Below are 24,726 nucleotides of genomic sequence, written 5' to 3'. Positions count from 1 at the left end.
TAGGTGTGTCCAAACTTTTGACTGGTAATGTATTTTTGAAATATATTTTTTTTACCATTTTACCCCTCCCCCAGCAACTTCACTCACTCATCTCCAGTTCCACATCCCAACCCTCGGTTTCCATCCTCTCCTCCCACCTATCTCTGCTGGCCACCCTCTTCATATTTCTATGCGCCATATATCTTTCAACTATGTCGTGATGTTTCACATACAATTTGAATCTAAATCAAATAGAATCCAACAATTGCGAGTTGAAGATAAATCATTTTACTAAGAGTATTAGTATATAAGCAATTGACTGACCAGGTCTCTCCAAATCTCCCAACAATGCCATTTCTAGGGTAAATTTTAGATAAATGTTGTGTTTTTTCAGCCATTCCTGAACCTGAGACCAGAAGCAGGCTACCTGAGGGGAATACCAAAACAAATAGTCTATTGATTCTGTATCCCCACAACAAAATCTGCAGAGCTGTGATGGTCGTATGCCTCAAATATTCAACGTTTTGTTGGTGACAAGAATTTTGTACAATCATTTTAGCTGAAAAGCACAAAGTGTTGAATCTTGCGTTGTTTTACATATCAGCTCATACACCCTATGCCATGGAATCGATACATCAAAAATCTCTTTCCAGCTATTTTGCAATCTTATGTGCTGCAGCTGTCAACATCCTGGTCCTCAAATTAAACTGGTATAGTTTCCTATTTATGCTGTTTTTATTCCTCTGCCAGTTTTAATCCTTTATATAGGGCAGACAGACCAGTTCCCTACCTCAACCCGCTGCCACCTGCCGCCTCCGGTTTTGGGGTAGTGCTGTAATCAATTGGTTATAATCTTTGGTTGAGCAGACCTTCCCATGTATTTCCGATAGTTCTATGTAGGACATGCACTATATACACAAAAGTATGTGGACACCCATTCAAATGTGTGGATTTGGCTATTTCAGCCACACCCGTTGCTGACAGGTGTATCGAATCGAGTACACAGCCATGCAATCTCCATAGACAAACATTGGCAGTAGAATGGCCTTACTGAAGAGCTCAGTGACTTTCAACATGGCACCGTCATATGATGCCACCTTTCCAAAAAGTCAGTTCGTCAAATTTCTGCCCTGTTAGAGCTGCCCCGGTCAACTCTAAGTGCAGTTATTGTGAAGTGGAAACGTCTCGGATCAACAAAGGCTCAGCCGCGACATGATAGGCCACAGAAGCTCACAGAAAGGGAAACATTTACTACACAACAAACAAAAGAATAACATTAAAAACTTAATGACTGAAAAGCAAAGCTAAAAATGTGTGTTTAAAGATCTCTTTGAAATACTGTATGTCCACAGTTTTGGCCCCCCTCAGGTTCTCTGGCAGGCTATTCCAGAGGCTGGGGGCATAGTAACTAACAGCTGCCTCTCCATTCATCTTGGTCCTAGCTTTGGGATAGTTAAAAGGCCAGTGGCAGAGGACCTACTAAGTACATAACTAAAAAACATGTCAGACATGTTTTGGGGTTCAAAATCGTGGATTTATTTAAAAACCAATAGAAGAATCTTGAAATTAATTATAATGCTCACAGGCAGCCAGTGCAGAGATCTTAAAACCGGTGTAATGTGTGCTCTCCATCTGGTCTTGGTCAGTACCCGTGCTGAAACATTCTGTATGTTTTGCAGTTGACCAATGGCTTTCTTGGGTAGACCAGACAGGAGAGCATTACAGTAATCAAGCCTGCTTGTAATAAAAGCATGGATGAGTCTCTCTGTATCAGCCTGAGAGAGAAATGACCGCACCTTGGTAATGTTCCTCAGGTGGTAAAAAGGTATTTTGTTCACTAATGTGTGATTCAAGTTCAGAATCTAAAATAACACCTAGGTTTTTTACCTGGTGTTTTATCTTTATTGCCCTTGAATTAAAATGTGCTGCTAGATTCACTCTCTGTGCTTTGGCTCCAACAATAAGCACCTCGGTCTTGTTTTGATTTAGCTGGAGGAAGTTGTTAGCCATTCAAGCACACCATCCAAGTGACACAGAAATGCAAAGTAGTGTATCGTCTGCGTAGCAGTGAAAATCATTGCTGTGCTTTCTGATAACGCTGCCAAGGGGTAACATATAGGTTTGGGGCGGCAGGGTAGCCTAGTGGTTAGAGCGTTGGACTAGTAACCGAAAGGTTGCAAGTTCAAATCCCCAAGCTGACAAGGTACAAATCTGTCGTTCTGCCCCTGAACAGGCAGTTAACCCACTGTTCCTAGGCCGTCATTGAAAATAAGAATTTGTTCTTAACTGACTTGCCTAGTTAAATAAAGGTAAAAATAAAAAATAAAAATAAAAAATATATAAACTGAACAGTACCGGACCCAAAATCGAACCTTGTGGAACGCCACATGTGATGTGTATTTTCTCTAACTTATGTGACAAAAAAACTCTAGACCGGTTAAATAGGTCCTAAACCAATTTAGAACTGGACTGGAAAGGCCAGAAGGACATCATGGTCAAAAATGTTGAATGCAGCACTTAAATCAAAGCGTACAAGGACAGAGAGCTGTTTGGCATCTGTGTTGGCTCTAAGATCATTTACCACTTTAACTAAGGCTGATTGGATTTTTTCCCAAAAAAATTATTTTGCTGTTTGAAAACCAATTTCTCCAGAATTTTGCTTAAGAATGGAAGGTTGGAGATTGACTGTAAATTGCTAAAAGCTGAAGAATCTAGATTACTTTACTTCACAAGGGGTTTCACCATAGCAGTTTTTAGTGCAGTGGGGAAAGTGCCTGTGAACAGGGAATGATTTAACAATAGCTTGCACTTCTTCAGATATGCAATTATAAACTGTTTTGAAGAAGGTGGTGGGGATAGGATCGAGAAGGCAGGTAGAAGGCTTAAGATGTGATATCACTTTCCTGAGCATGTCTGTGTCAACCAGGGAAAATCCATAGTGCCTTTGTGTGGTAGGCTAGGGCACATATCAAACCTCTCATCAGGTTTTGCTTGACTGATACCCAGCCTAATGTTTGTTATCTTATCTCTGAAATATGCTGCAAACTCATCACATTTAGATGTGGAGGAAAGTTCACATAGGTCGGCGTGGGTAGGATTTATTAGGCCATCAATGGTCGAGAAGAGCACTCTCAAATTATTCTGATTATTAGTGATTGAGTTAGAGAAATGAGCCCGTCTGGCTTTTCTAATTGCCTTGTTAAATATGCCAAGTTGCTCTCTCAGATTATCATAATGGACCTGCAACTTTGACTTTCTCCACTTCTGCTCCGCCTTTCTGCTTTTTTTCTTGAATTTACTAGTTTCCTCACTCCGTTTGGATGTGGCCCTTTTCAACTTTACTGGAGCTATGGCATCAATGGTTGCCCTTAATTTGCTATTAAATTGATCAACTAAATCATCACGAGGAAGGCAGAATAGGTGATGGAGTATTGTTCATACACTCAATAAAACCTGTCTGATCAGGATGAACAATACCTGGTAAAACCTTTTTAATTCTGTGTACGATGCATTTTGGCCGTATTTTTGCATTCACAACATTGAGTTCAGTTATTTAGATGGACTGGATCTTTATATTTGTCATCTGGGTATTGTTTTAGTTATAGTGAAAACAGACCTTCCTGCTGCGTACCTGACAGACCATTTTTTATCTGAGTAGTTAAAACAAGCTACTAATGGAGCTTTGAATACATAAAAAAAGGCTTGATTGAAATGATTTAACAGCCTCAAAGTTATTCCTTTCATTGGCCTTCGCATTGATATTTTTGTGAATTTGTTAATTTTCAATTTTGTATTATTTGGAAAGAATTCCTTACAGTAATCATCATTCATAGAGTGAGGAGGAGACTGAAAATAGAACATCTGCTTAAAGTATTTAGCTTGCTTTTTAAAATATAATTTGGAGAGTCATAGGTGACTTCGTCTTTAGTAACGAGTTTCTGCAAATTATTTTTGGTATCGTTCCTGTGTTGAAGTTTCATGTAGAATTTGGTAGGGATGGTGTTAGACGGGTGATGAGCTGTGCCTGGTTTTCTCCAGACATAGAGCTTTGAATTCAGGCCAAGAGTTACAGTTTTGTCTCATCAGACACAGAATATTTTGCCTTATGCTCCGAGTCTTTCATGTGCCTTTTTGCAAACTCCATACGTGCTGTCATGTACATTTTTCAAAGGAGTGGGTTCCAAATGGCCATTCTCCCATAAAGCCCAGATTGTGGAAGTGCTGCAGAGACTGTTGTCCTTCTGGCATGTTCTTCTATCTCAGCCAAGGAACTCTGTAGTTTTGTCCAAGTGGTCATTGGGTTTTTGGTCACCTCCCTGACCAAGGTGCTTCTTATCTGGTTGCTCAGTTTAGTCGGACGACCAGCTCTAGGCAGAGTCTGGGTAGCTCCATATATTTGTTCAATTTCCCAATGATGGAGACCACTGCTCTTGGAAACTTTCCACACTCTAGAAATAGTTTTATACCCTTCCCCAAATATGTCTAATCACAATTCCATTACGGAAATCTACAGACAGTTCCTTGGACTTCATGGTATACAGTAGTTTCAGCTCTGACATACACTTTTTACTGTAGGACCTTATATTGACAGGTGTTTCTTTCTAAATCATGTCCAAAACTATTGAATTGGCCACAGGTGGACTCTAATCATTTTTGTAGTGACATCTCAAGGATGATCAAAGGAAATTGGGTGCACCTGAGCTCAATGTGGAGTGACATAGCAAAGGTTTGGAATAGTTATGTAAATAAGATATTTCGACATTTCATTTTCGATTAATTTGCAAATATTTTCTAAAACATGTTTTCACGTTGTCATTATGGAGTATTGTGTGAAGACAAGTGAGATTAAAAAATATATATTTCATCCATTTTGAATTTAGGCTGTAACAACTAAATGTAGAATAAATATGAATCCTTTCTGAAGGCACTATTTTCCCAAGGCCCATTATAATGTAACCCCGCCCATTATGTGTCACAGCAAGCCAATCTCGTGGCCTATAGCAGTCAAAACTCCGGCTCCAGCTCATAGATCGAGAAAAGCCGACTAAACTAGTTCTGAAGGACAAGGTTGACATAAGTTTACCTACCAGCATCTCGTGTTTTTTTTTTATATTGGACGGATCGGAATTTACCGTTACAACTTGAAAGTCCAGTCCGACAGCGGGAAATGACACAGGAGCTTGCAAAGTAAGTACACGGTCCAGTTGTCTTTGGTGTAGGCTATATGCACACTTGTAGACATAACCAGGTCCGCAATAACGCGCAGCAGCTTTTAGATGACAAATTGTATATTTCATTATCACAGTTATTAGGGGATTGCTGAGCTTCCTTGACTTCCCATGTCGCTTAGTTTTAAGAATGGTAGTTTTAGTTGACAAACTGTCTAAGGAAACCTATTCAATTAATTACTGTCACTATATGATTGTGCATTGAACTTCTCAGGCAGACTATGTGTGCTACACACACAGACACGCTGGCACACAATGAAAGTGTGCAATTTTTGTACAAAAGTAATGTCGTCTTGTATATAAACAAAACAATGGAAGTAATTTGTAATGACACAGTCAGCGCGATGAAGACCGGTCTTGCTGGTAGAGCGGGATCAGCGATCTGGCTACTTAGATGGCCTGACGTTAGATGGCTGCATTCCCACGGGATGCCCGTGGGACATGCGGGTCCGGACAGAGATCATTGCGGCGCGGTCGGCATTTTTCATGCTGCGGTTGGCATTAACGCTTACATTTCCTCCTGTTCACTCTATGGGACTTCCTCTATCTGTGTACATGGAAGAGGTTAGGACTATCATTGGGCATAATAACAGCGATGCAGAGTGGTCCTCCGTGTTATACCCTCTGGTATAGATAGAATGATCTTCAAGATCTGTCAAACATGTTTTACTCACAACAACTACTATAACCCACACCACTTACACATATATTTCGTTTGAATAGACTGGGAGTCAATATTTGTTCACTTATCTCCTTAGCTACCAGTTTACATTATTACAATTAGCAGGGTTCGAACTTAATGTTGGATGCCCCACTGTGCAGAAAGAGGGGAGTTCTGAATCTGAACTTAATGTCGGACTGTTTCACTGTGCAGAAAGAGAGGTGTTCTGGTGTTCCAGAATGAGGCGTCATACAGCGGTGGTCGGCGGCAGGCACTCACGGAGGATGACGAAGACTGGAGGGTCTTCCTAGGGAACCCCCTGACCGCCGCCTCCAAGGCCATGATGCACATCAACGGAGATGAGGACAGTGCCAATGCTCTCCTCTACAACTACTATAAGGTACCTCATATATACTTATTACTACATACAGTTGAAGTCGGAAGTTTACATACACTTAGGTTGGAGTCATTAAAACTCGTTTTTCAATTTCAATTTCTTGTTAACAAACTATAGTTTTGGCAAGTTGGTTAGGACATCTACTTTGTGCATGACACAAGTAATTTTTCTAACAATTGTTTACAGACAGATTATTTCCCTTATAATTCACTGTATCACAATTCCAGTGGGTCAGAAGTTTACATACACTAAGTTGACTGTGTCTTTAAACAGCCTAGAAAATTCCAGAAATGATGTCATGGCTTTAGAAGCTTCTGATAGACTAATTGACATCATTTGAGTCAATTGGAGGTGTACCTGTGGATGTATTTCAAGGCCTACCTTCAAACTCAGTGCCTCTTTGCTTGACATCATGGGAAAATCAAAAGCAATCAGCCAAGATCTCAGAAAAAAAATGTAGATCTCCACAAGTCTGATTCATCCATGGGAGCAATTTCCAAACGCCTGAAGGTACTACATTCATCTGTACAAACAATAGTACGCAAGTATAAACACCATGGGACCACGCAGCCGTCATACCCCTCAGGAAGGAGATGCGTTCTGTTTCATAGAGATGAACGTACTTTGGTGCGAAAAGTGCAAACCAATTCCAGAACAACAGCAAAGGACCTTGTGAAGATGCTGGAAGAAATGGGTACAAAAGTATCTATATCCACAGTAAAAGGAGTCCTATATCGACATAACCTACAAGGCCGCTCAGCAAGGAAGAAGCCACTGCTCCAAAACCGCCATAAAAAATCCAGACTACGGTTTGCAACTGCACATGGGGACAAAGATTGTACTTTTTGGAGAAATGTCCTCTGGTCTGATGAAACAAAAATAGGACTGTTTGGCCATAATGACCATCGTTATGTTTGGAGGAAAAAGGGGGAGGCTTGCAAGCCAAAGGTCACCATCTCAACCGTGTAGCACGGGGGTTGCAGCATCATGTTGTGGGGGTGCTTTGCTGCAGGAGGGACTGGTGCACTTCACAAAATACATGGCATTATGTGGAAGGAAAATTATGTGGATATATTGAAGCAACATCTCAAGACATCAGTCAGGAAGTTAAAGCTTGGTCGCAAATGGGTCTTCCAAATGGACAATGACCCCAAGCATACTTCCAAAGTTGTGGCAAAATGGCTTAAGGACAACAAAGTCAAGGTATTGGAGTGGCCATCACAAAACCCTGACCTCAATCATATAGACAATTTGTTGGCAGAACTGAAAGTGTGTGTGAGCAAGGACTCAGTTACACCAGCTCTGTCAGAAGGAATGGGACAAAATTCACCCAACTTATTGTGGGAAGCTTGTGGAAGGCTACCCGAAACGTTTGACCCAAGTTAAACCATGTAAAGGCAATGCTACCAAATACTAATGGAGTGTATGTAAACTTCTGACCCACTGGGAATGTGATGAAAGAAATAAAAGCTGAAATAAATAATTCTCTACTATTATTCTGACATTTCAAATTCTTAAAATAAAGTGGTGATCCTAACTGACCTAAAACAGGGAATTTTTACTCGGATTAAATGTCAGGAATTGTGAAAAACTGAGTTTAAATGTATTTGGGTAAGGTGTATGTAAACTTCCAACTTCAACTGTACATACTATACTACTACATAGCTACTACTATACTACTACTACTACATACCTACTACTACTACTACATATTTACTACTACTACATAGCTACTACTATACTACTACTACATAGCTACTATACTACTACTACATAGCTACTATACTATAAAGGTATTTTAAGTACCGCCATAGTTGTATATAGGTGTGATAATGTATTATACTACTTTTCTAGGTGCCACAAGACAAGAGAACGACTGGACATCCCAAAACAGAAGTTATTGTGGGCGATGCTGATCCAAACAAAATGTAATGAATCTCCTGAGTTATTGTTTTTATTCAGTTATGACTTGGCATAGTTTACTTTTTATTTACTGTAAATTGAGAAAAAGTGTGTTGAAGTAAAGAAAGCTGTGTTCTGAGATGACCTTTACTCTGATCATCTCCTTTTCAGGAACTTTGTGGTGCCACTCCAAGATTCCCCCCTGGCCATGACAACTCTGAGGACTGTCCATCGCAACAGCGCGGCCCCGGGCAGCAGCCAACCCAGCCGGGGGGACAAAACCCAGGCTCTCTACCCAGCCTCAAACTCCATAGTCTGCATCTCCACCACCTCCAGCCCTCCCCCCTACTCCCTCAGCCCAGAGGGGACCCAGGCCCTGCACTCCTTCCCCGGTTGCACCCCCTCTGGTCCCCACAGTTCCCAGTCAGATGGCATGGCCTTCAGTCGCCACCTCAACCTCAGCCAGTACAGCTCCAGAGCCCAAAGCCTCACCCCTGACTCCACCTACACAAAGTCTTACAAGGACAGCTCCAATGAGGTAGGTTCTCATACTTTTACTACAGAACCAGATAGAACGAGGGCACAATTTTACACTGAGCAGCACAAACCCCTCATGGAGCTGTGCTACTTACACCCAGGCTTCATTGAAAGTAAAAGTAACAGGCCTGTGAGACAGCCTATTCACTTAGCTATATGGAGCCAATTATTATTATTTTTTTATTTTTTTAACCGTTATTTTACCAGGTAAGTTGACTGAGAACACGTTCTCATTTGCAGCAACGACCTGGTGAATAGTTACAGGGGAGAGGAGGGGGATGAATGAGCCAATTGGAAGCTGGGGATTATTAGGTGACCATGATGGTTTGAGGGCCAGATTGGGAATTTAGCCAGGACACCGGGGTTAACACCCCTACTCTTACGGTAAGTGCCATGGGATCTTTAATGACCTCAGAGAGTCAGGACACCCGTTTAACGTCCCATCCGAAAGACGGCACCCTACACAGAGCAGTGTCCCCAATCACTGGCCTGGGGCATTGGGATATTTTTTAGACCAGAGGAAAGAGTGCCTCCTACTGGCCCTCCAACACCACTTCCAGCAGCATCTTGTCTCCCATCCAGGGACTGACCAGGACCAACCCTGCTTAGCTTCAGAAGCAAGCCTGCAGTGGTATGCAGGGTGGTATGCTGCTGGCAATGAGGCATCATCCATATTTTCATTGATCTACGGGTTGTAGTGTAATATGCAGTGGTGTAAAAAATACTTTGAAGTACTACTTAAGTTGTTTTTTTGGGGTATCTGTACTTTACTATTCATATATTTACTACTTTTAATTTTACTTCACTACATTCCTAAAGAAAGTAATGTACTTTTTACTCCATATATTTTCCCTCACACCCAAACGTACTCGTTACATTTTGAATGCTTAGCAGTACAGGGAAATAGTCTAATTCACATACTTATCAAGAGAACATCCCTGGTCATCCCTACTGCCTCTAATCTGGCGGACTCAATGAACACATGCTTTGTTTGTAAATGATGTCTGAGTGTTGTAGTGTGCCCCTGGTTATCTGTAAATTTAAAAAACTAGAAAATGTGGCAGGCTGTTTTGCTTAATATAAGGAATTTGAAGTGATTTATACTTTTACTTTTGATACTTAAGTATATTTCAACAATTATATATAATTTTGATACTGAAATATATTTAAAACCAAATACTTTTAGACCTTTACTCAAGTAGTATTTTACTGGGTGACTTTTACATGAGTAATTTTCTATTAAGGTATCTTAACTTTTACTCAAGTATGACAATTGTGTACTTTTTCCACAACTGGTAATATGTAATGGTGACTTACACAAATTAGTATGGGTGCGTCCCAAATGGCACCCTATTCCCTTTAATGTGCACTACTTTTGACCAGAGCCCTATAGGGGGGATTAGTGCACTATAAAAGGAATAGGGTGCCATTTGGGATGCTCAGTATTTTCATGGTACTGATGTTCCTCTGGATTGTGTTGTTGTGACCCACAGGTCTTCCCTCCCTCTGAGGAAGTCCAGCTACGTATGACCTCCATCCCTCCCGGTGGATACCCTTACTACAGCTCCACAGCAAGGTAACGTTCTCAGTCAAAATGGGGTAGGGACAGTCACTCAGTGTGTTTTTTTTAAACAGCCAGGGTATATTGAACCAGCAGAAAATACCTTAACCTCACTGAAATTATCTCTAATCAAACCTTATCTTAAGTCTTACCTTAATACAAAGCTGCAATATGTCACTTTTTGGGTGACCCGACCAAATTCACATAGACATGTGATTTATAGACCTGTCACTAATTGAAAGCAAGTCTAAGAAGCGGAAAATACAATATTTTGGGGTTTTGAAAAGACATTTCACAGCGGTTTAGATGGTACAATGATTCTCTACACCAGGGCTCTCCAACCCTGTTACTGGAGTCAGGGTATATTGAACCAGCAGAAAATACCTTAACCTCACTGAAATTATCTCTAATCAAACCTTATCTTAAGTCTTACCTTAATACAAAGCTGCAATATGTCACTTTTTGGGTGACGCGACCAAATTCACATAGACATGTGATTGATAGACCTGTCACTAATTGAAAGCAAGTCTAAGAAGCGGTAGATCTGTTCTATATGTGCTATTTCTATGCTTCCCCGTAAGTTTCGTTTTTGCATATTTTGTGTTCGGTTTTCTGCACCAGCTTCAAACAGCTGAAAATACAATATTTTGGGGTTTTGAAAATACATTTCACAGCGGTTTAGATGGTACAATGATTCTCTACACCAGGGCTCTCCAACCCTGTTACTGGAGAACTACCCTCCTGTTGGTTTTCTATCCAATCCCAGTTGTAACTAACCTGATTCAGTTTATCAACCAGCTAATTATTAGAATCAGTTGTGCTAGATTAGGGTTGGAGCGAAAACCTACAGGATGGTAGCACTCCATCTTTTAAAAAAAAACAAATATTGTATTTTCAGCTGTTTGAAGCTGGTGTACAAAACTGAAATTAGGCGAACTATTTAAATTATAGCAACCAGAAAATGGTAGTGCGATTTCTGCATAAGTTTTCATTCTGCCTATCACTTTCAAAAATGCTTCCATAGTCACCAGCTGAGATATTAGGATATAGGGTAAAGGGGATACTTAGTCAGTTGCGCAACTGAATGCATTAAACCAAAATGTGTCTTCTGCATCTAACCCAGCCCTTCTGAATCAGGGGGGGCTGCCTTAATCGACATCAAGGGCAGAATGGCAGATTTTTCCACCTTGCCGGCTTGGGGATTCGAACCAGCGACCTTTCGTTACTGTCCCAACGAATATTCTCTCTCTCTCTCTCTCTCTCTCTCTCTCTCTCAGTCAACACTTTGAGTACATGCTGGAGGCTCCCCAGTCCCTCTGGACCAAGAGCAGCAGTGGCCAGATGAGCTACCTGAACAAGGCCCAGTTCTACCCCATCACCTTGAGAGCACTAGGGGGCACCCCGCTCCAATCTCATCTCAGTGGAGAAGTCCGGGTATGAGCTGCTCTAATCTATCTCTTTTATTTGTTTTCTTATCTTCTAGTCTCTCTGTGTCCCCTATTCTATCTACTGTGTCTCTAGGTTTGCCACATGTGTTTTGGGAAGGCCTTACTTGACTTAAGGCCATTGACGAATGTCCTCACTCGGTTCGGGTCAAGTTTGTCCAGGTTTCACCAGTTGAGCTCTCAGTCGTCTCTGACTGGACTACCAAGTGTTTCTGGGTCGACCCCTCTTTCTTGTCCTCTGGGTACAGTTTTGGGAATAGAGTATAAGTATTTCGCTGTAAATGTTGTTTGTGTTTTAGGTGTTGGTGGTGTGTTTGTGTTTTAGGTGTTGGTGGTGTGTGTTTGTAATGTAGAACTGACTGTATATTTCAGAGTGTGGTGATGCTTGTGTTTGGAGAGGAGAAGCTCACAGAGGACCAGCTCAAATACTGGAAGTACTGGCACAGCAGACAGCACACAGCCAAGCAGCGTTGCATTGATATTGGTGAGGGGTCACACACACACGCATGTCCTCAAAATCAGTATGTAAACATGACTTGTTAGTGTGTAAACAGTACTGTTGTCTTCCCTGTTTGTTCATCCCAGCTGACTATAAAGAGCGATTCAATACGATCGCCAATATTGAGGAGATCGCCTACAATGCCATCTCTTTCACATGGGACACGAAGGACGAGCCACGGGTAAGAAATGCCAATATCATGTCTTTATAGTGGCAGCAGAAATCTTTGAGTGAAGATTTTGGGCTCTGGGAGGGAAGTTTCCCCTGGGTACAGATCTAGGATCAGCTTCCTCTCCCCTCCCCCATCTTAACCTTAACCAATAGTGGGGAAAATGCTGAACTAACCCAAGATCAGCGTCTAGGGGCAACTTTACCATACCAGATTTGAGACAAATTTCTGACAATGTTTTGTAAGACAAAACAAATGTAGTTACAAACAGTCACCAGCTGGGGGAAACATACACAACTAAATCAATCATACACAATACTTTGTCTGAAACTACCCAGGCCCACACTGTATGTAGAGACCAATTTTGTACCTTGATTTTTTTTCTACCTGCATGAAAGAAATGTCATATGGAAATATAGTGCATTCAAGACAACTGGGAACTAGAAAAAAAACGACCTCAGTCTGGTGAAAATCGGTGATGTCAGTGATCTTCAAGTCGGAGCTCTAGCATGATGTCCGAGTTTCCAACTTGTAATTCCAATTTGGATTCTGATTTGGATGACCCCCGAGTTCATTTGACTTGAACGCACTGAAGTCAGAGTTTGGAGATTTCCGGAGTTGTCTTGAACCCAGAAGTGTGCATCAGAACTGTTTATTCAAATGTTTATTTAATTAATTCATGACTCTATTTGTATTTGTTATTATGACTCTATTTGTTGTGTATTTTTATGCCATTATTGGTGCTTTTATGCAATGTTTTTCATGTGTTGCATATGAGCCTCATGCCATAGAACATTTTCTGTCTAACGTAAATTGGATGGACATTAAAGTTTTTTTAATTTAAATTCTCATGTGCCTTTATCGCTGCCCCCTCAGGTGTTTGTGTCTGTTAACTGTCTAAGTACAGACTTCTCCCCTCAGAAGGGAGTGAGGGGCCTTCCTCTCAACCTCCAGATTGACACCTACAGCTTTGGGAGCCATGGTCACAAGCTAGTACACAGAGCCTACTGCATGATTAAGGTGTTCTGTGACAAAGGTGCCGAGAGGAAGATCCGAGATGAGGAAAGGAAGCAGCCTTGCAGGAAGGGAAAGAGACAGGAGACAACCGCAGCCTGTGAGTACATCACCTTAAACAACCAATCGATTAATCAATCAGTTCATCAATCACCGCCCCCAAAAAATATCAGCGTGCCAGTGTGCTTCACAAAAGCCTCTCCACAACTAACCCCTAAAAATGAAGCCAGGGCAACAGTATCAAGGCAAAACTCCATAGGTAGAAAAAAATAAACTTGAGAGGAACTACATTTCGTCAGCTGGTGATTGTCAAGCAAATAACTGTCGGTCTCACAGTAATTGACCGTTAATTAACATAAACACATTTAGCATATCCTTGCTTCCACACAAAGCCAACAACTGATGCAGACCTTTGGAACATCAACATTTTAAAAAGTCTAATAAATCCATGTAATAGAGCCGACACCTTCGCAATATATATCCAGTATTTATTTTAGACAGGTCTAAAGAAGCATGATATGAATAAAATGTTGTCTATTTCAGAAGAACAGAATAACATACTCTGAGTTTTCCTTATTTTAGGTCCTGATCTGGCTATGCCAAATGGCTGTAGGCTACACTAGTTAATTTAGCAAACAAGATTTGCTTAGAATTCTGTGGTATTATTTTATAGTATGAAGAATACAATTGAACAAACCTAAATAAAATAGAAAGGATATTTTCTCCAAACGATTTGAGGGAGTGTGCACATGCGGCTATTCTGTGTTGAGCGTTAACAAATAAATAGGTACTCCTATATGCTTTTAGTACATTGTAACCCTGCATGATGTGACTCCTAATGACTCTAATGATGATTTGAGTCCTGCTACGTCAGTCACTCATTCACTATTTGACAAGCACTTGATAATGCCACCACGGCCACAAAGTCAGATTCCGCAGCCACAAAGTCAAAATTGGCTACAGAAATTAGCTTAATTTAAGGTTAGGCATAAGGTTGGCAGTGTGGTTAGGGTTAGCTTTAAAATTGAATTTTAAGAAGATACATTTGAGAAATAGGCGGGGTCTATGACTTGGCTATAGAAGCTAGTGACGACCCTCTACCTCCCCCTGCTGTCATGCCACAGATGTGGAAGACCCTCTGCAGCTGAATCATGTGGCCATAGCATCGTTCAAAGCCATGAGTGACATGGACTCCCAGCCAGTTCTCTTCATCCCAGAGGTCCACTTCCCCAGCACCCAGCACCACCATGTAAGTCCAGTGATACCTATGTTTAGAGTTGCAGAACTCTAGTAACTTTTCCAAAGTTCCCAGGTTTTTTAGAAATACCAGTTGGACGGTTCCTGGAATCAAGAGGGAATAAGCAGGGAGGGAATCCTCCGACTGGGATTTCTGGAAAAACTTGGGAACTTTGGGAAAGAAACTGGATTGCAACCATGTTTCATTGCAGCATATTGCCAAACTGACAGTCTCTAGGTACCATTTGTTTTTGGCCATTGCAAGGACTAAACTACATTTTCCAGGATATAACAAATAGACACCTGGTTGCATCAGTGGAGGCTCCTCAGAGGAGGAAGGGGAGGACCATCCTCAGTGAATTTCATAAAAATAGTAAATAATTTAAAAAGTTATCCTAGCTAAAACTATACTAAATATATTCACGTCACCAAATAATTGATTAAAACACACTGTTTTCGAATGAAGTTCTACAGTAGCCTCAACAGCACTCTGTTGGGTAGCACCATGGTGTAGCCAAAGGACAGCTAGCTTCCGTCCTCCTCTGGGTACATTGACTTCAATACAAAACCTAGGAGACTCATGGTTCTCACCCCCTTCCATAGACTTACACAGTAATTATGACAACTTCCAGAGGATGTCCTCCAACCTATCAGCTCTTGCAGCATGAACTGACATGTTGTCCACACATTCAAAGGATCAGAGAATTAATCTAGTACTGAAATCATAACCTACAGCTAACTAGCAGTGCATAACATGTGGTGAGTAGTTGACTCAAAGAGAGAAAAAAAATTGTTGAATAGTTTTGAACAAATTCATTTCTTCCTAAATTAAGGAGAAGCAAGAGAAATAGAGAGATGTTTCACTTACTTAGCTAGCAAATGCAGCTAGCTAGTTTAGCCTACTCAAACAATAGGCTCAAACAAAGGGATGCTTTGTTAGCTAGCTAGCTATGTCTATCCAACACATCACTGGAACTCTTCCAAGTCAAGGTAAGCTTTTGGTTTTACTAATTTATTGCCATCGGGTCCATTGGTGTAACTCCTTAATGACTGTACAATGTAACGTTACTGCATGATTGTAGCGGGTTTACTAACGTGTTAGTTCTATTAGCTATGCTGACTATGACGTTAATTTAGCTAATATGGTGACAACGATGTAGGCTGTGTGTAGCAGTTTGGCTTGGAAATGTTTTTTCACCTGGTCACATACAGCTGATGTGTTGTGCATTGAAGTCCACAAGCGAAGGGAAGAGGTGAAAGGAGGAGAGCACATAGATGTGAGAAGGAATACAACGTGGCTGCTGTGAAACTGAAACTGAACTTAAATGTGATCAGGGGTGTATTCATTCCGCCGATTCTGTTGAAAAACATTTTTTTAAATAGAGGCAAACGGAACAAAACGGGGATAAACATACCTGAATTTGTCTAATTGAAACTCTCGTTTGCAACTGTTGGACTAATGATTACACCTTAGATCAGCTAGATGCAGGCAAGAGTGTGCAAGACAGTATTGAATGTGTCACTGTCTGTCCATGTTTCACTGTCTGTCACCTCAAATTTTTCTCTTGACCTGTGCACCTACGTTGTAAACTTTCATTCATAGGCTAGGTTGTTGCATCCTCATGATGGGTATAAGGAAAATTTGAGTATCATGTAGTAGCCTAAACCTATTGATGTTAAATTAAACTCGGCGAATGGAATATGAACGACAATCATCCAATATGCTGTAATAGATATAAGGCCATGCTCATGAAAACAAAATGGTCCTCCCTCATCTGAAACGGCCCTGACTGCCACTGGGTTGCATGCATGGGAACCCATCATAATACTGCTGATTCATTTTCATACAGTACTTAGTTGAAATAGTATGTTCTTTTTTCGCCCTGTTATTCAGTTGTTGTTTTTTTCTTGAACTCTGCATTGTTGGAAAAGGACCAATAAGTAAGCATTTCCCTATTAATCTGTTAGTTGTTTACGAAGCATTTGACAAATAAAATTGTATTTGATTTTAAATGTGTGTGAGGTACATTTTAAATTCATAAGAGAATGTCATATTTTTTTAAAACATTTCAGACAAACGTTGAGACATGAACACAAAGAAACATCACCACTAGTTTCAGTGTACTGTAGTTTGCTTGGGACAATAGCAACTGAACAAATAGCCCACTCAAGTGATTTCATTTTTCTCTTCATCCTTTATCAGGCAAGCCTATCAGATGACGGTGAGGATAGGTGAGTACATTTTTTATATTATATACTTACTGTAATATTTAGTGAAAGGTGCTATAAGTGCCTATAAATGTAAACAATTTGATACCCATAATAAGTGATTAATTCACTCAATGTGCATTTTTCATAGTCTTCTATACTCATTATAATAACTAGTAATCTTAATGACTAAAATGTAAATAGTCATATGTGTTGTTTGTCTGGTTGCAGCTTGGGGCAGAAGAGACTACTCCACTATGATGAGGACTTTGAGTTGGCTCCTCACAAGAAAGCAAGGCGGGACGGACCAGAGAAAGGTACATTATATTGAGATACGTTTGCCGACAGTGTGTATTCAAGGGAAATAAATACAGTTTAGAGACAGTAAAGAGAAGGCATAATACAGAGATAAAGAGAATTATAGAGCAAGAGAGAGAGAGAAATGCTCTCTGGCTGGCTGCACTGTAGTTGTGGTTGTTGCTCTGGCTGCTGTTGCTCAGGCTGCTCCCACGCAGTTCAGCTGACTGAATGCATGTAAACACAGGCCACATGGCTTCTGAAGCCCTGCCCTCCCCCTTAGATGCAGAAAGCACAACACACACGGTTTGTTTTCCAAGTGGAATATGATCATGACATGTAGTCCAAACGGGATTGGTTTTCCTACTCACGTGTTTGTGGTGGCTGTTCTCAGAATGATTAGGGGTTGTTTGCCGTTTTGCGTGGTCTGTCTCAGACTAGTCTATTTCTGACCAGGCTCACTGCCAATTCCCAAGACGCCAGCGTGAAAAGAGTAAAGAGCAACTACAGTCAATCACTGGCCCAGCCTTTTCTCAGTTTATGAGGTTGTAAAGTGGTGGAATTGCCCTTTAACAGGGGTCCAGGGGTGTGTCCAAAATGGCCTCCTGTCCTGAATTCTGGTCAAAAGTAGTGTACTGTATAGGGAATAGGGCACTATTTCAGACACAGTCCATCTTAACTGAGATTTACTATGTTTATGATATCGGATGAGGGTGGCAGTTGTTTCAGCGTGAATACACACTAAAACCATGGAAATGTCACCTAGCAGGATATTAGGGCAATATTGTAGTACATCATAACTCAGTGACTTGACTGAGAGAGAAACTCACACAGTAGGTCAATGTGTGAAACGGTCTCACACCCCATGTCTAAAAAAACACCTTTGTGTGGATTCCTCCCTCTTTTTGTTTCTCAGGTACCACCGTCTATGGCACCTCTCCCTCACACTGTGGGGGTTGGTGTGGTAGTATATGACTGGGTTGGTGTGGTAGTATCTGACCGGGTTGATGTGGTAGTATATGACTGGGTTGGTGTGGTAGTATCAGACCGGGTTGATGTGGTAGTATCTGACCGGGTTGATGTGGTAGTATCTGACCGGGTTGGTGTGGTAGTATCTGACCGGGTTGGTGTGGTAGTATCTGACCGGGTTGGTGTGGTAGTATCTGACCGGGTTGGTGTGGTAGTATCTGACTAAAGGCTTTGGTAGGCACCTAGTCGAACTCGGTTAGGCAAACCGAACGATTGTCCTCACATATACCCTCTAAAGACTTTCGCTTGAACAATTTTGAGACTCCGTATTCAGTATACACTTCCTCAAAATAGTCTGAATTAATCTAAGATAAATCAAGAAAACTGTCGTACATTTTTACGTTTTTGCCGAGGAGATCTTAATCGCCCAATTTTACATTAACTACAATGAACAAAAATCTAAAATGCAACATGCAACAATTTCTAAGATTTCACTGATTTACAGTTCATATAACTACATCAGTCATTAAGCCCTAATATAGGGGTTTCACACGACTGGGAATACAGATACCTCAACAACAAAAAAGTAGGTGTGTGGATCAGAAAACCAGCCAGTATCTGGTGTGACCACCATTTGCATCATGCAGCGCGACATCTCCTTTGCATATAGTTGATCAGGCTGTTTATTTGAGCCTGTGGAATGTTGTCCCAGTCCTCTTCAATGACTGTGCGAAGTTGCTGGATATTGGCGGGAGCTGGAACACGCTGTCGTACACGTGATCCAGAGCATCCCAAACATGCTCAATGGGTGACATGTTTGGTGAGTATGCAGGCCATGGAAGAACTGGGACATTTTCAGCTTCCAGGAATTGCTTACAGATCCTTGTGATATGGGGTTATGGATTATCATGCTGAAACATGAGGTGATGGCGGCGGATGAATGGCATGACAATGGACCTCAGGATCTTTGTGCATTCAAATTGCCATCGAAAAAATTATATTGTGTTTGTTGTCTGTAGCTTATGCCTGCCCATACCATAACCCCACTGCCACCATGGGGCACTGTTCACAACGTTGACATCAGCAAACCGCTCGCCCACACGACGCCCACAGGTCTTCCATCCACACTTCTCCAGCATGCCAGTGGCCATCGGAGGTAAACATTTGCCCACTGAAGTCGGTTACGACACCCAACTGCAGTCAGGTCAACACCGTGATGATGACGACAAGTATGCAGATGAGCTTCCCTGAGACGGTTTCTGACAGTTTGTGCAGAAATTCTAAGGTTGTGCAAACCTACAGTTTCATCATCTGTCCGGGTGGCTGGTCTCAGACAATCCCGCAGGTGAAGAAGCCAGATGTGGAGGTCCTGGGCTGGAGTGGTTACACGTTGTCTGCGGTTGTGAGGCCGGATGGATGTACTGCCAAATTCTCTAAAACGACATTGGTAGAGCTTATGGTAGAGAAATTATCATTAAATTATCTGGCAACAGCTCTGGTGGACATTACTAAACTCAGCTTGCCATTTTCACGCTCCCTTAACTTGAGACATTTGTGGCATTGTGTTGTGTGACACAACTGCACATTTTAGTGGCCTTTTATTGTCCCCAGCAAAGGGTGCAGCTACAGTTGAAATCGGAAGTTTACATACACCTTAGCCAAATCGATTTAAACTCAGTTTCTCACAATTCCCTACATTTAATCCAAGTAAAAAATCCCTGTTTTAGGTCAGTTAGGATCACCACTTTATTTTCAAAATGTGAAATGTCAGAATAATAGTAGAGAGAATTATTTATTTCAGCTTTTATTTCTTTCATCACATTCCCAGTGGGTAAGAAGTTTACATACACTCAATTAGTATTTGGTAGCATTGCCTTTTAAATTTTTTAACTTGGGTCAAATGTTTCAGGTAGCCTTCCACAAGCTTCCCACAATAAGTTGGCTGAATTTTGTCCCATTCCTCCTGACAGAGCTGGTGTAACTGAGTCAGGTTTGTAGGCCTCCTTGCTCGCAAACTTTTTCAGTTCTGCCCAAAAATTGTCTAAAGGATTGAGGTCAGGGCTTTGTGATGGCCACTCCAATACCTTGACTTTTGTCCATTTTGCCACAACTTTGGAAATATGCTTGGGGTCATTGTCCATTTGGAAGACCCATTTGCGACCAAGCGTTAACTTCCTGACTGATGTCTTGATGTTGCTTCAATATATCCACATCATTTTCCTACCTCATGATGCCATCTATTTTGTGAAGTGCACCAGTCCCTCCTGCAGCAAAGCACCCCCACAACATGATGCTGCCACCCCCGTGCTTCACGGTTGGGATGGTGACCTTTGGCTTGCAAGCCTCCCCCTTTTTCCTCCAAACATAACGATGGTCATTATGGCCAAACAGTTCTAATTTTGTTTCATCAGACCAGAGGACATTTCTCCACAAAGTACGATCTTTGTCGCCATGTGCAGTTGCAAAACGTAGTCTGGCTTCTTTATGGCGGTTTTGGAGCAGTGGCTTCTTCCTTGCTGAGCGGCCTTTCAGGTTTTGTTGATTTAGGACTCGTTTTACTGTGGATATAGATACTTTTGTACCTGTTTCCTCCAGCATCTTCACAAGGTCCTTTGCTGTTGTTCTGGAATTGATTTGCACTTTTCGCACCAAAGTACGTTCATCTCTATGAAACAGAACGCGTCTTCTTCCTGAGCAGTATGACGGCTGCGTGGTCCCATGGTGTTTATACTTGCGTACTATTGTTTGTTAAGATGAACGTGGTACCTTCAGGCGTTTGGAAATTGCTCCCAAGGATGAACCAGATTTGTGGAGGTCTTGGCTGATTTCTTTTGATTTTCCCATGATGTCAAGCAAAGAGGCACTGAGTTTGAAGGTAGGCCTTGAAATACATCCACAGGTACACCTCCAATTGACTCAAATGATGTCACTTAGCCTAACAGAAGCTTCTAAAGCCATGACATCATTTTCTGGAATTTTCCAAGCTGTTTAAAGGCACAGTCAACTTAGTGTATGTAAACTTCTGACCCACTGGAATTGTGATACAGTGAAATAATCTGTCTGTACAGGTATCCCTCGTTTATCGCGGGGGTTACGTTCCGAAAATGACCCGCGATAAGTGAAATCCGCGAAATAGAAAACTTTTTTTTTTTTTTACAATTAGCAACTATTACATGTATACAAATACAGTGACTCACGTGTAGGCCGTTTCACTGCTCTTCAGAGCGTTTCGTCGACATTATGGGTTTAGGAGATGTTCGAAATTACAAGATAATTTGGCCAACTTAATGTAAATTTGCCAAGCTGTTTTATGTACGTACACATAACTGCACGAGACGACAAAATGATAGCACAATTCGTAGCATGTTTTGATACAAGAAGCGGGAGTGAGTTTTTAGCGAATCAGAATGCAGAGCACAATGCACCAAAAAAAAAAAAAAAATGCATTATGAAAATCCGCGAAATAGCGAATCCGCGATAAGTGAACCGCGAAGTGGCGAGGGATCACTCTAAACAATTGTTAGAAAAATGACTAGTGTCATGTACAAAGTAGATGTCCTAACCGACTTGCCAAAACTATAGATTGTTAACAAGAAATTTGTGGAGTTGTTGAAAAACGAGTTTTAATGACTTCAACCTAAGTGTATGTAAACTTCCGACTTCAACTGTATGTAATGATCATGCCGTTTAATCAGCTTCTTGATATGCATGCGGACATCTTAACTCTCCCCTAAACTGTGGGGGTTGGTCACGATATCGCTGTGCATTCAAATTTCCATTGATAAAATGCAATTGTGTTGTCTGTTTGTAGCTTATGTCTGCCCATACCATAACCCCGCTGCCACTATGGGGCACTCTGTTCACAAGGTTGACGTCAGCAAACTGCTCGTGAACACGCCGCCATACACGTGGTCTGCGGTTATGAGGCCGGTTTGACGTTCCGCCAAATTCTCTAAAACAAGGTTGGAGGCGGCTTATGGTAGAGAAATTAACATTTAATTCTCTGGCAATAGCTCTGGTGGACATTCCGTCAGTCAGTATGCCAGTTGCACGTGCTCTCAAAACTTGAGACATCTGTGGCATTGTGTTGTGTGACACAACTGCACATTTTAGTGAACTTTTATTGTCCACAGCACAAGATGCACCTATGTAATGATCATGCTGTTTAATCAGCTTCTTGATATGTGGGGGTTGGTGTGGTATCTGACTACCTCTCCTCTACAATGTGGGGGTTGGTGTGGTATCTGACTACCTCTCCTCTAAACTGTGGGGGTTGGTGTGGTATCTTTTGGTGTGGTATCTGATAGTTTGTTTCCTCGCACTACATTCCTTTAGTGCTGCTTTATGTCCGTAAGGAGACAGAGGAGGTGTTTGATGCTCTGATGCTGAAGACGCCCACTCTGGCCGGACTACTGGAGGCTGTGAGTACATTTGTTGTGTTCTATTTTGCTCAAAATGTATTTTTTGATGCCTAAGTGTGTGTACATAACTTAGGATAACATTTCAACAGGCAAAGTTCAATAATAGCTTAGCAGATATAGCTGTGTGTGTAAAATGCACCCTCGGCACTGGTCAAAAGTAGTGCACTATAGGGAATAGGGTGTAATTTGGGACACAGACCCAGTGTCACAGGAAGAGGGATTTGTTTCCTGTTTGTGTCCGTCAGGAAGTAGTCACTTGTCAGAGAATGCACACAGGCATCCACAGTGACATTCAATGGAATGTATTGTATTGTCTAAGGCCTGTTTGCACCCAGTTCACATAGGGGGTTTCCCATTTTTTCCCATCACATCTCTAGGTAACCGATAAATACGAGCTGCCGCTTGAAAGAATGGGGAAAGTCTACAAGAGGTGCAAAAAAGGGTAAGACTGGTGTCACTGGGATTAAAGTGTTCATCTCAAATGGCACCCTATTTCCTATGTAGTGCACTACTTTTGACCAGAGCCCTATGGCCCTGGTCAAAAGTAGTGCACTATGGAAAAGGGTGCCATTTGGGACGTATGCCAAAGTAAATAATCTGTAACTTGTTTATAGAGTTAACAACACTCTGAAGATAAGTAAATCAACTCTCCTGTTCTGTAGAATCTTAGTCCATATGGACGATAACATCATCAAGCATTACTCCAACGAGGATGCCTTCCAGATCAACATGGAAGAGGTGGGGGGGGAAATGCTGCTGACACTGACTGAGATCTGAGCCCGGACAAGGGAAGCATTCATCAGGGCACAAAACTTTTTGCAACGGAAAATGAAAATGAGCGTTTCTTATTTGGTCCTTTTTCTACCTAGTGAATATGAACACAACCCTGGTCAGGGGGAGTGGAGTCTGTTGTCATGGACCTCCAGGGGGAGACCCTTAGAGGTGGAACACATGTTGACCCCGGCAGCTGAGGAGGGACACAACCGTAGGATTAGTCATCTGTTTACACAACTGTAACAGACTTCTACAAGGAAAACAAGATATTTTCATGAGTTCTGCCTTTCTGCTGCGCCAGTGTCTATGAGGCCATTTCTGGTGTGGTTGGTTGCACAAAATTGCTACCTTGCTCACTGGCAAGAAAAATACATTTAAGTATTTTCACATAAAATGTGACTGATTGATTGCTTCTCAAGCAGATGATGGAAGTCACACACTACTACTGGGGCTTTTTGGCAGTCACTGTAGCTATGGTACAAGATGAAACTATGATGAGGACCATTTGGAAACAATATTGTGTAACGGCCAATGATATTTTCCTACTTTTTAGAAGTTTTTTTTATGTGTAGTTTTTGATCAACTACTTTTTGCTATATATACAGACAAGACGGCAGCGATGCCTTCAGAATGCCAGTTAACGTATTATGTATTATTTTGAAGTACAGTACCAGTCAAACGTTTGGACACGTCTACTCATTCCAGGGTTTTTCTTTATTTTTACTATTTTCTACATTGTAGAATAGTAGTGAATACATCAAAACTATGAAATAACACATATGGAATCATGTAGTAACCAAAAAGTGTTAAACAAATAAAAATATATTTTATATTTGAGATTCTTCAAAGTAGCCACCCTTTGCCTTGATGACAGCTTTGCACACTCTTGGCATTCTCTCAACCAGCATCATGAGGTAGTCACCTGGAATGCATTTCATTTAACAGGTGTGCCTTGTTAAAAGTTAATTTGTGGAATTTCTTTCCTTCTTAATGCGTTTGAGCCAATCAGTTGTGTTGTGGCAAGGTAGGACTGGTATACAGAAGGTCAGTGGTGGTTCTGGGGGGGTGGGGGCAGTGCCCCTGTGACAACAATTTTGGACCCCCTTGTGGCCCCTCTAAATGTGGAGTATGAAATTATTTTTACATAACAAATTTTTGCTATCGTTCTTTTTTTACATCCGTTATTAGACGGTGGCAACGATGATGATTATGAACATGGTCTTTTGCCTGCAAATGCCTGCAATGCAGTGAAGAAAATGATGACAACAATAACATCTAATGTAACTGGCCCCTCTAACAGTACAACTGGCCCCAGCTTCCCCCCCCCCCCCCCCCCCCCCCCAGTTGAAATGGTCTAGAACTGACACTGCAGAAGATAGCCCTATTTGGTAAAAGACCAACTCCATATTATGGCAAGAACAGTTCAAAT

At 41.5% G+C, this 24,726-nt stretch overlaps 1 protein-coding gene across 1 annotated transcript; it reads left to right on the top strand.

Moving 5' to 3' along the window:
* Nucleotides 1-4,956: 4,956 nt before the first annotated feature.
* Nucleotides 4,957-24,617, top strand: LOC129817633 (grainyhead-like protein 1 homolog). The gene is made up of 15 exons (XM_055873067.1): nt 4,957-5,166; nt 6,082-6,268; nt 8,120-8,193; nt 8,339-8,705; nt 10,198-10,280; nt 11,543-11,699; nt 12,083-12,194; nt 12,296-12,390; nt 13,255-13,492; nt 14,517-14,641; nt 16,832-16,860; nt 17,068-17,153; nt 22,438-22,523; nt 22,901-22,965; nt 23,186-24,617. Exons 1-15 carry the CDS (start codon nt 5,147-5,149, stop codon nt 23,298-23,300), a joined length of 1,839 nt encoding a protein of 612 aa, XP_055729042.1. The 5' UTR covers nt 4,957-5,146; the 3' UTR covers nt 23,301-24,617.
* Nucleotides 24,618-24,726: the final 109 nt, after the last annotated feature.

The sequence above is a fragment of the Salvelinus fontinalis genome, chromosome 20 (assembly GCF_029448725.1).
Source record: "Salvelinus fontinalis isolate EN_2023a chromosome 20, ASM2944872v1, whole genome shotgun sequence".
In the NCBI taxonomy this organism is placed as follows: Eukaryota; Metazoa; Chordata; class Actinopteri; order Salmoniformes; family Salmonidae; genus Salvelinus; species Salvelinus fontinalis.
Note: the sequence above shows the minus strand (reverse complement) of the source record. Positions and strands in the feature narration are given on the sequence as shown.

What these genes read in the sequence shown, in the direction of transcription:
- LOC129817633 (XM_055873067.1), top strand. Translation starts at nt 5,147, where the DNA reads ATGACACAGGAGCTTGCAAA. An exon ending in GATGCTGATCCAAACAAAAT is followed by an intron (nt 8,194 to 8,338) that starts GTAATGAATCTC and finishes TCTCCTTTTCAG; the next exon opens with GAACTTTGTGGTGCCACTCC. An exon ending in TGGCCGGACTACTGGAGGCT is followed by an intron (nt 22,524 to 22,900) that starts GTGAGTACATTT and finishes TCACATCTCTAG; the next exon opens with GTAACCGATAAATACGAGCT.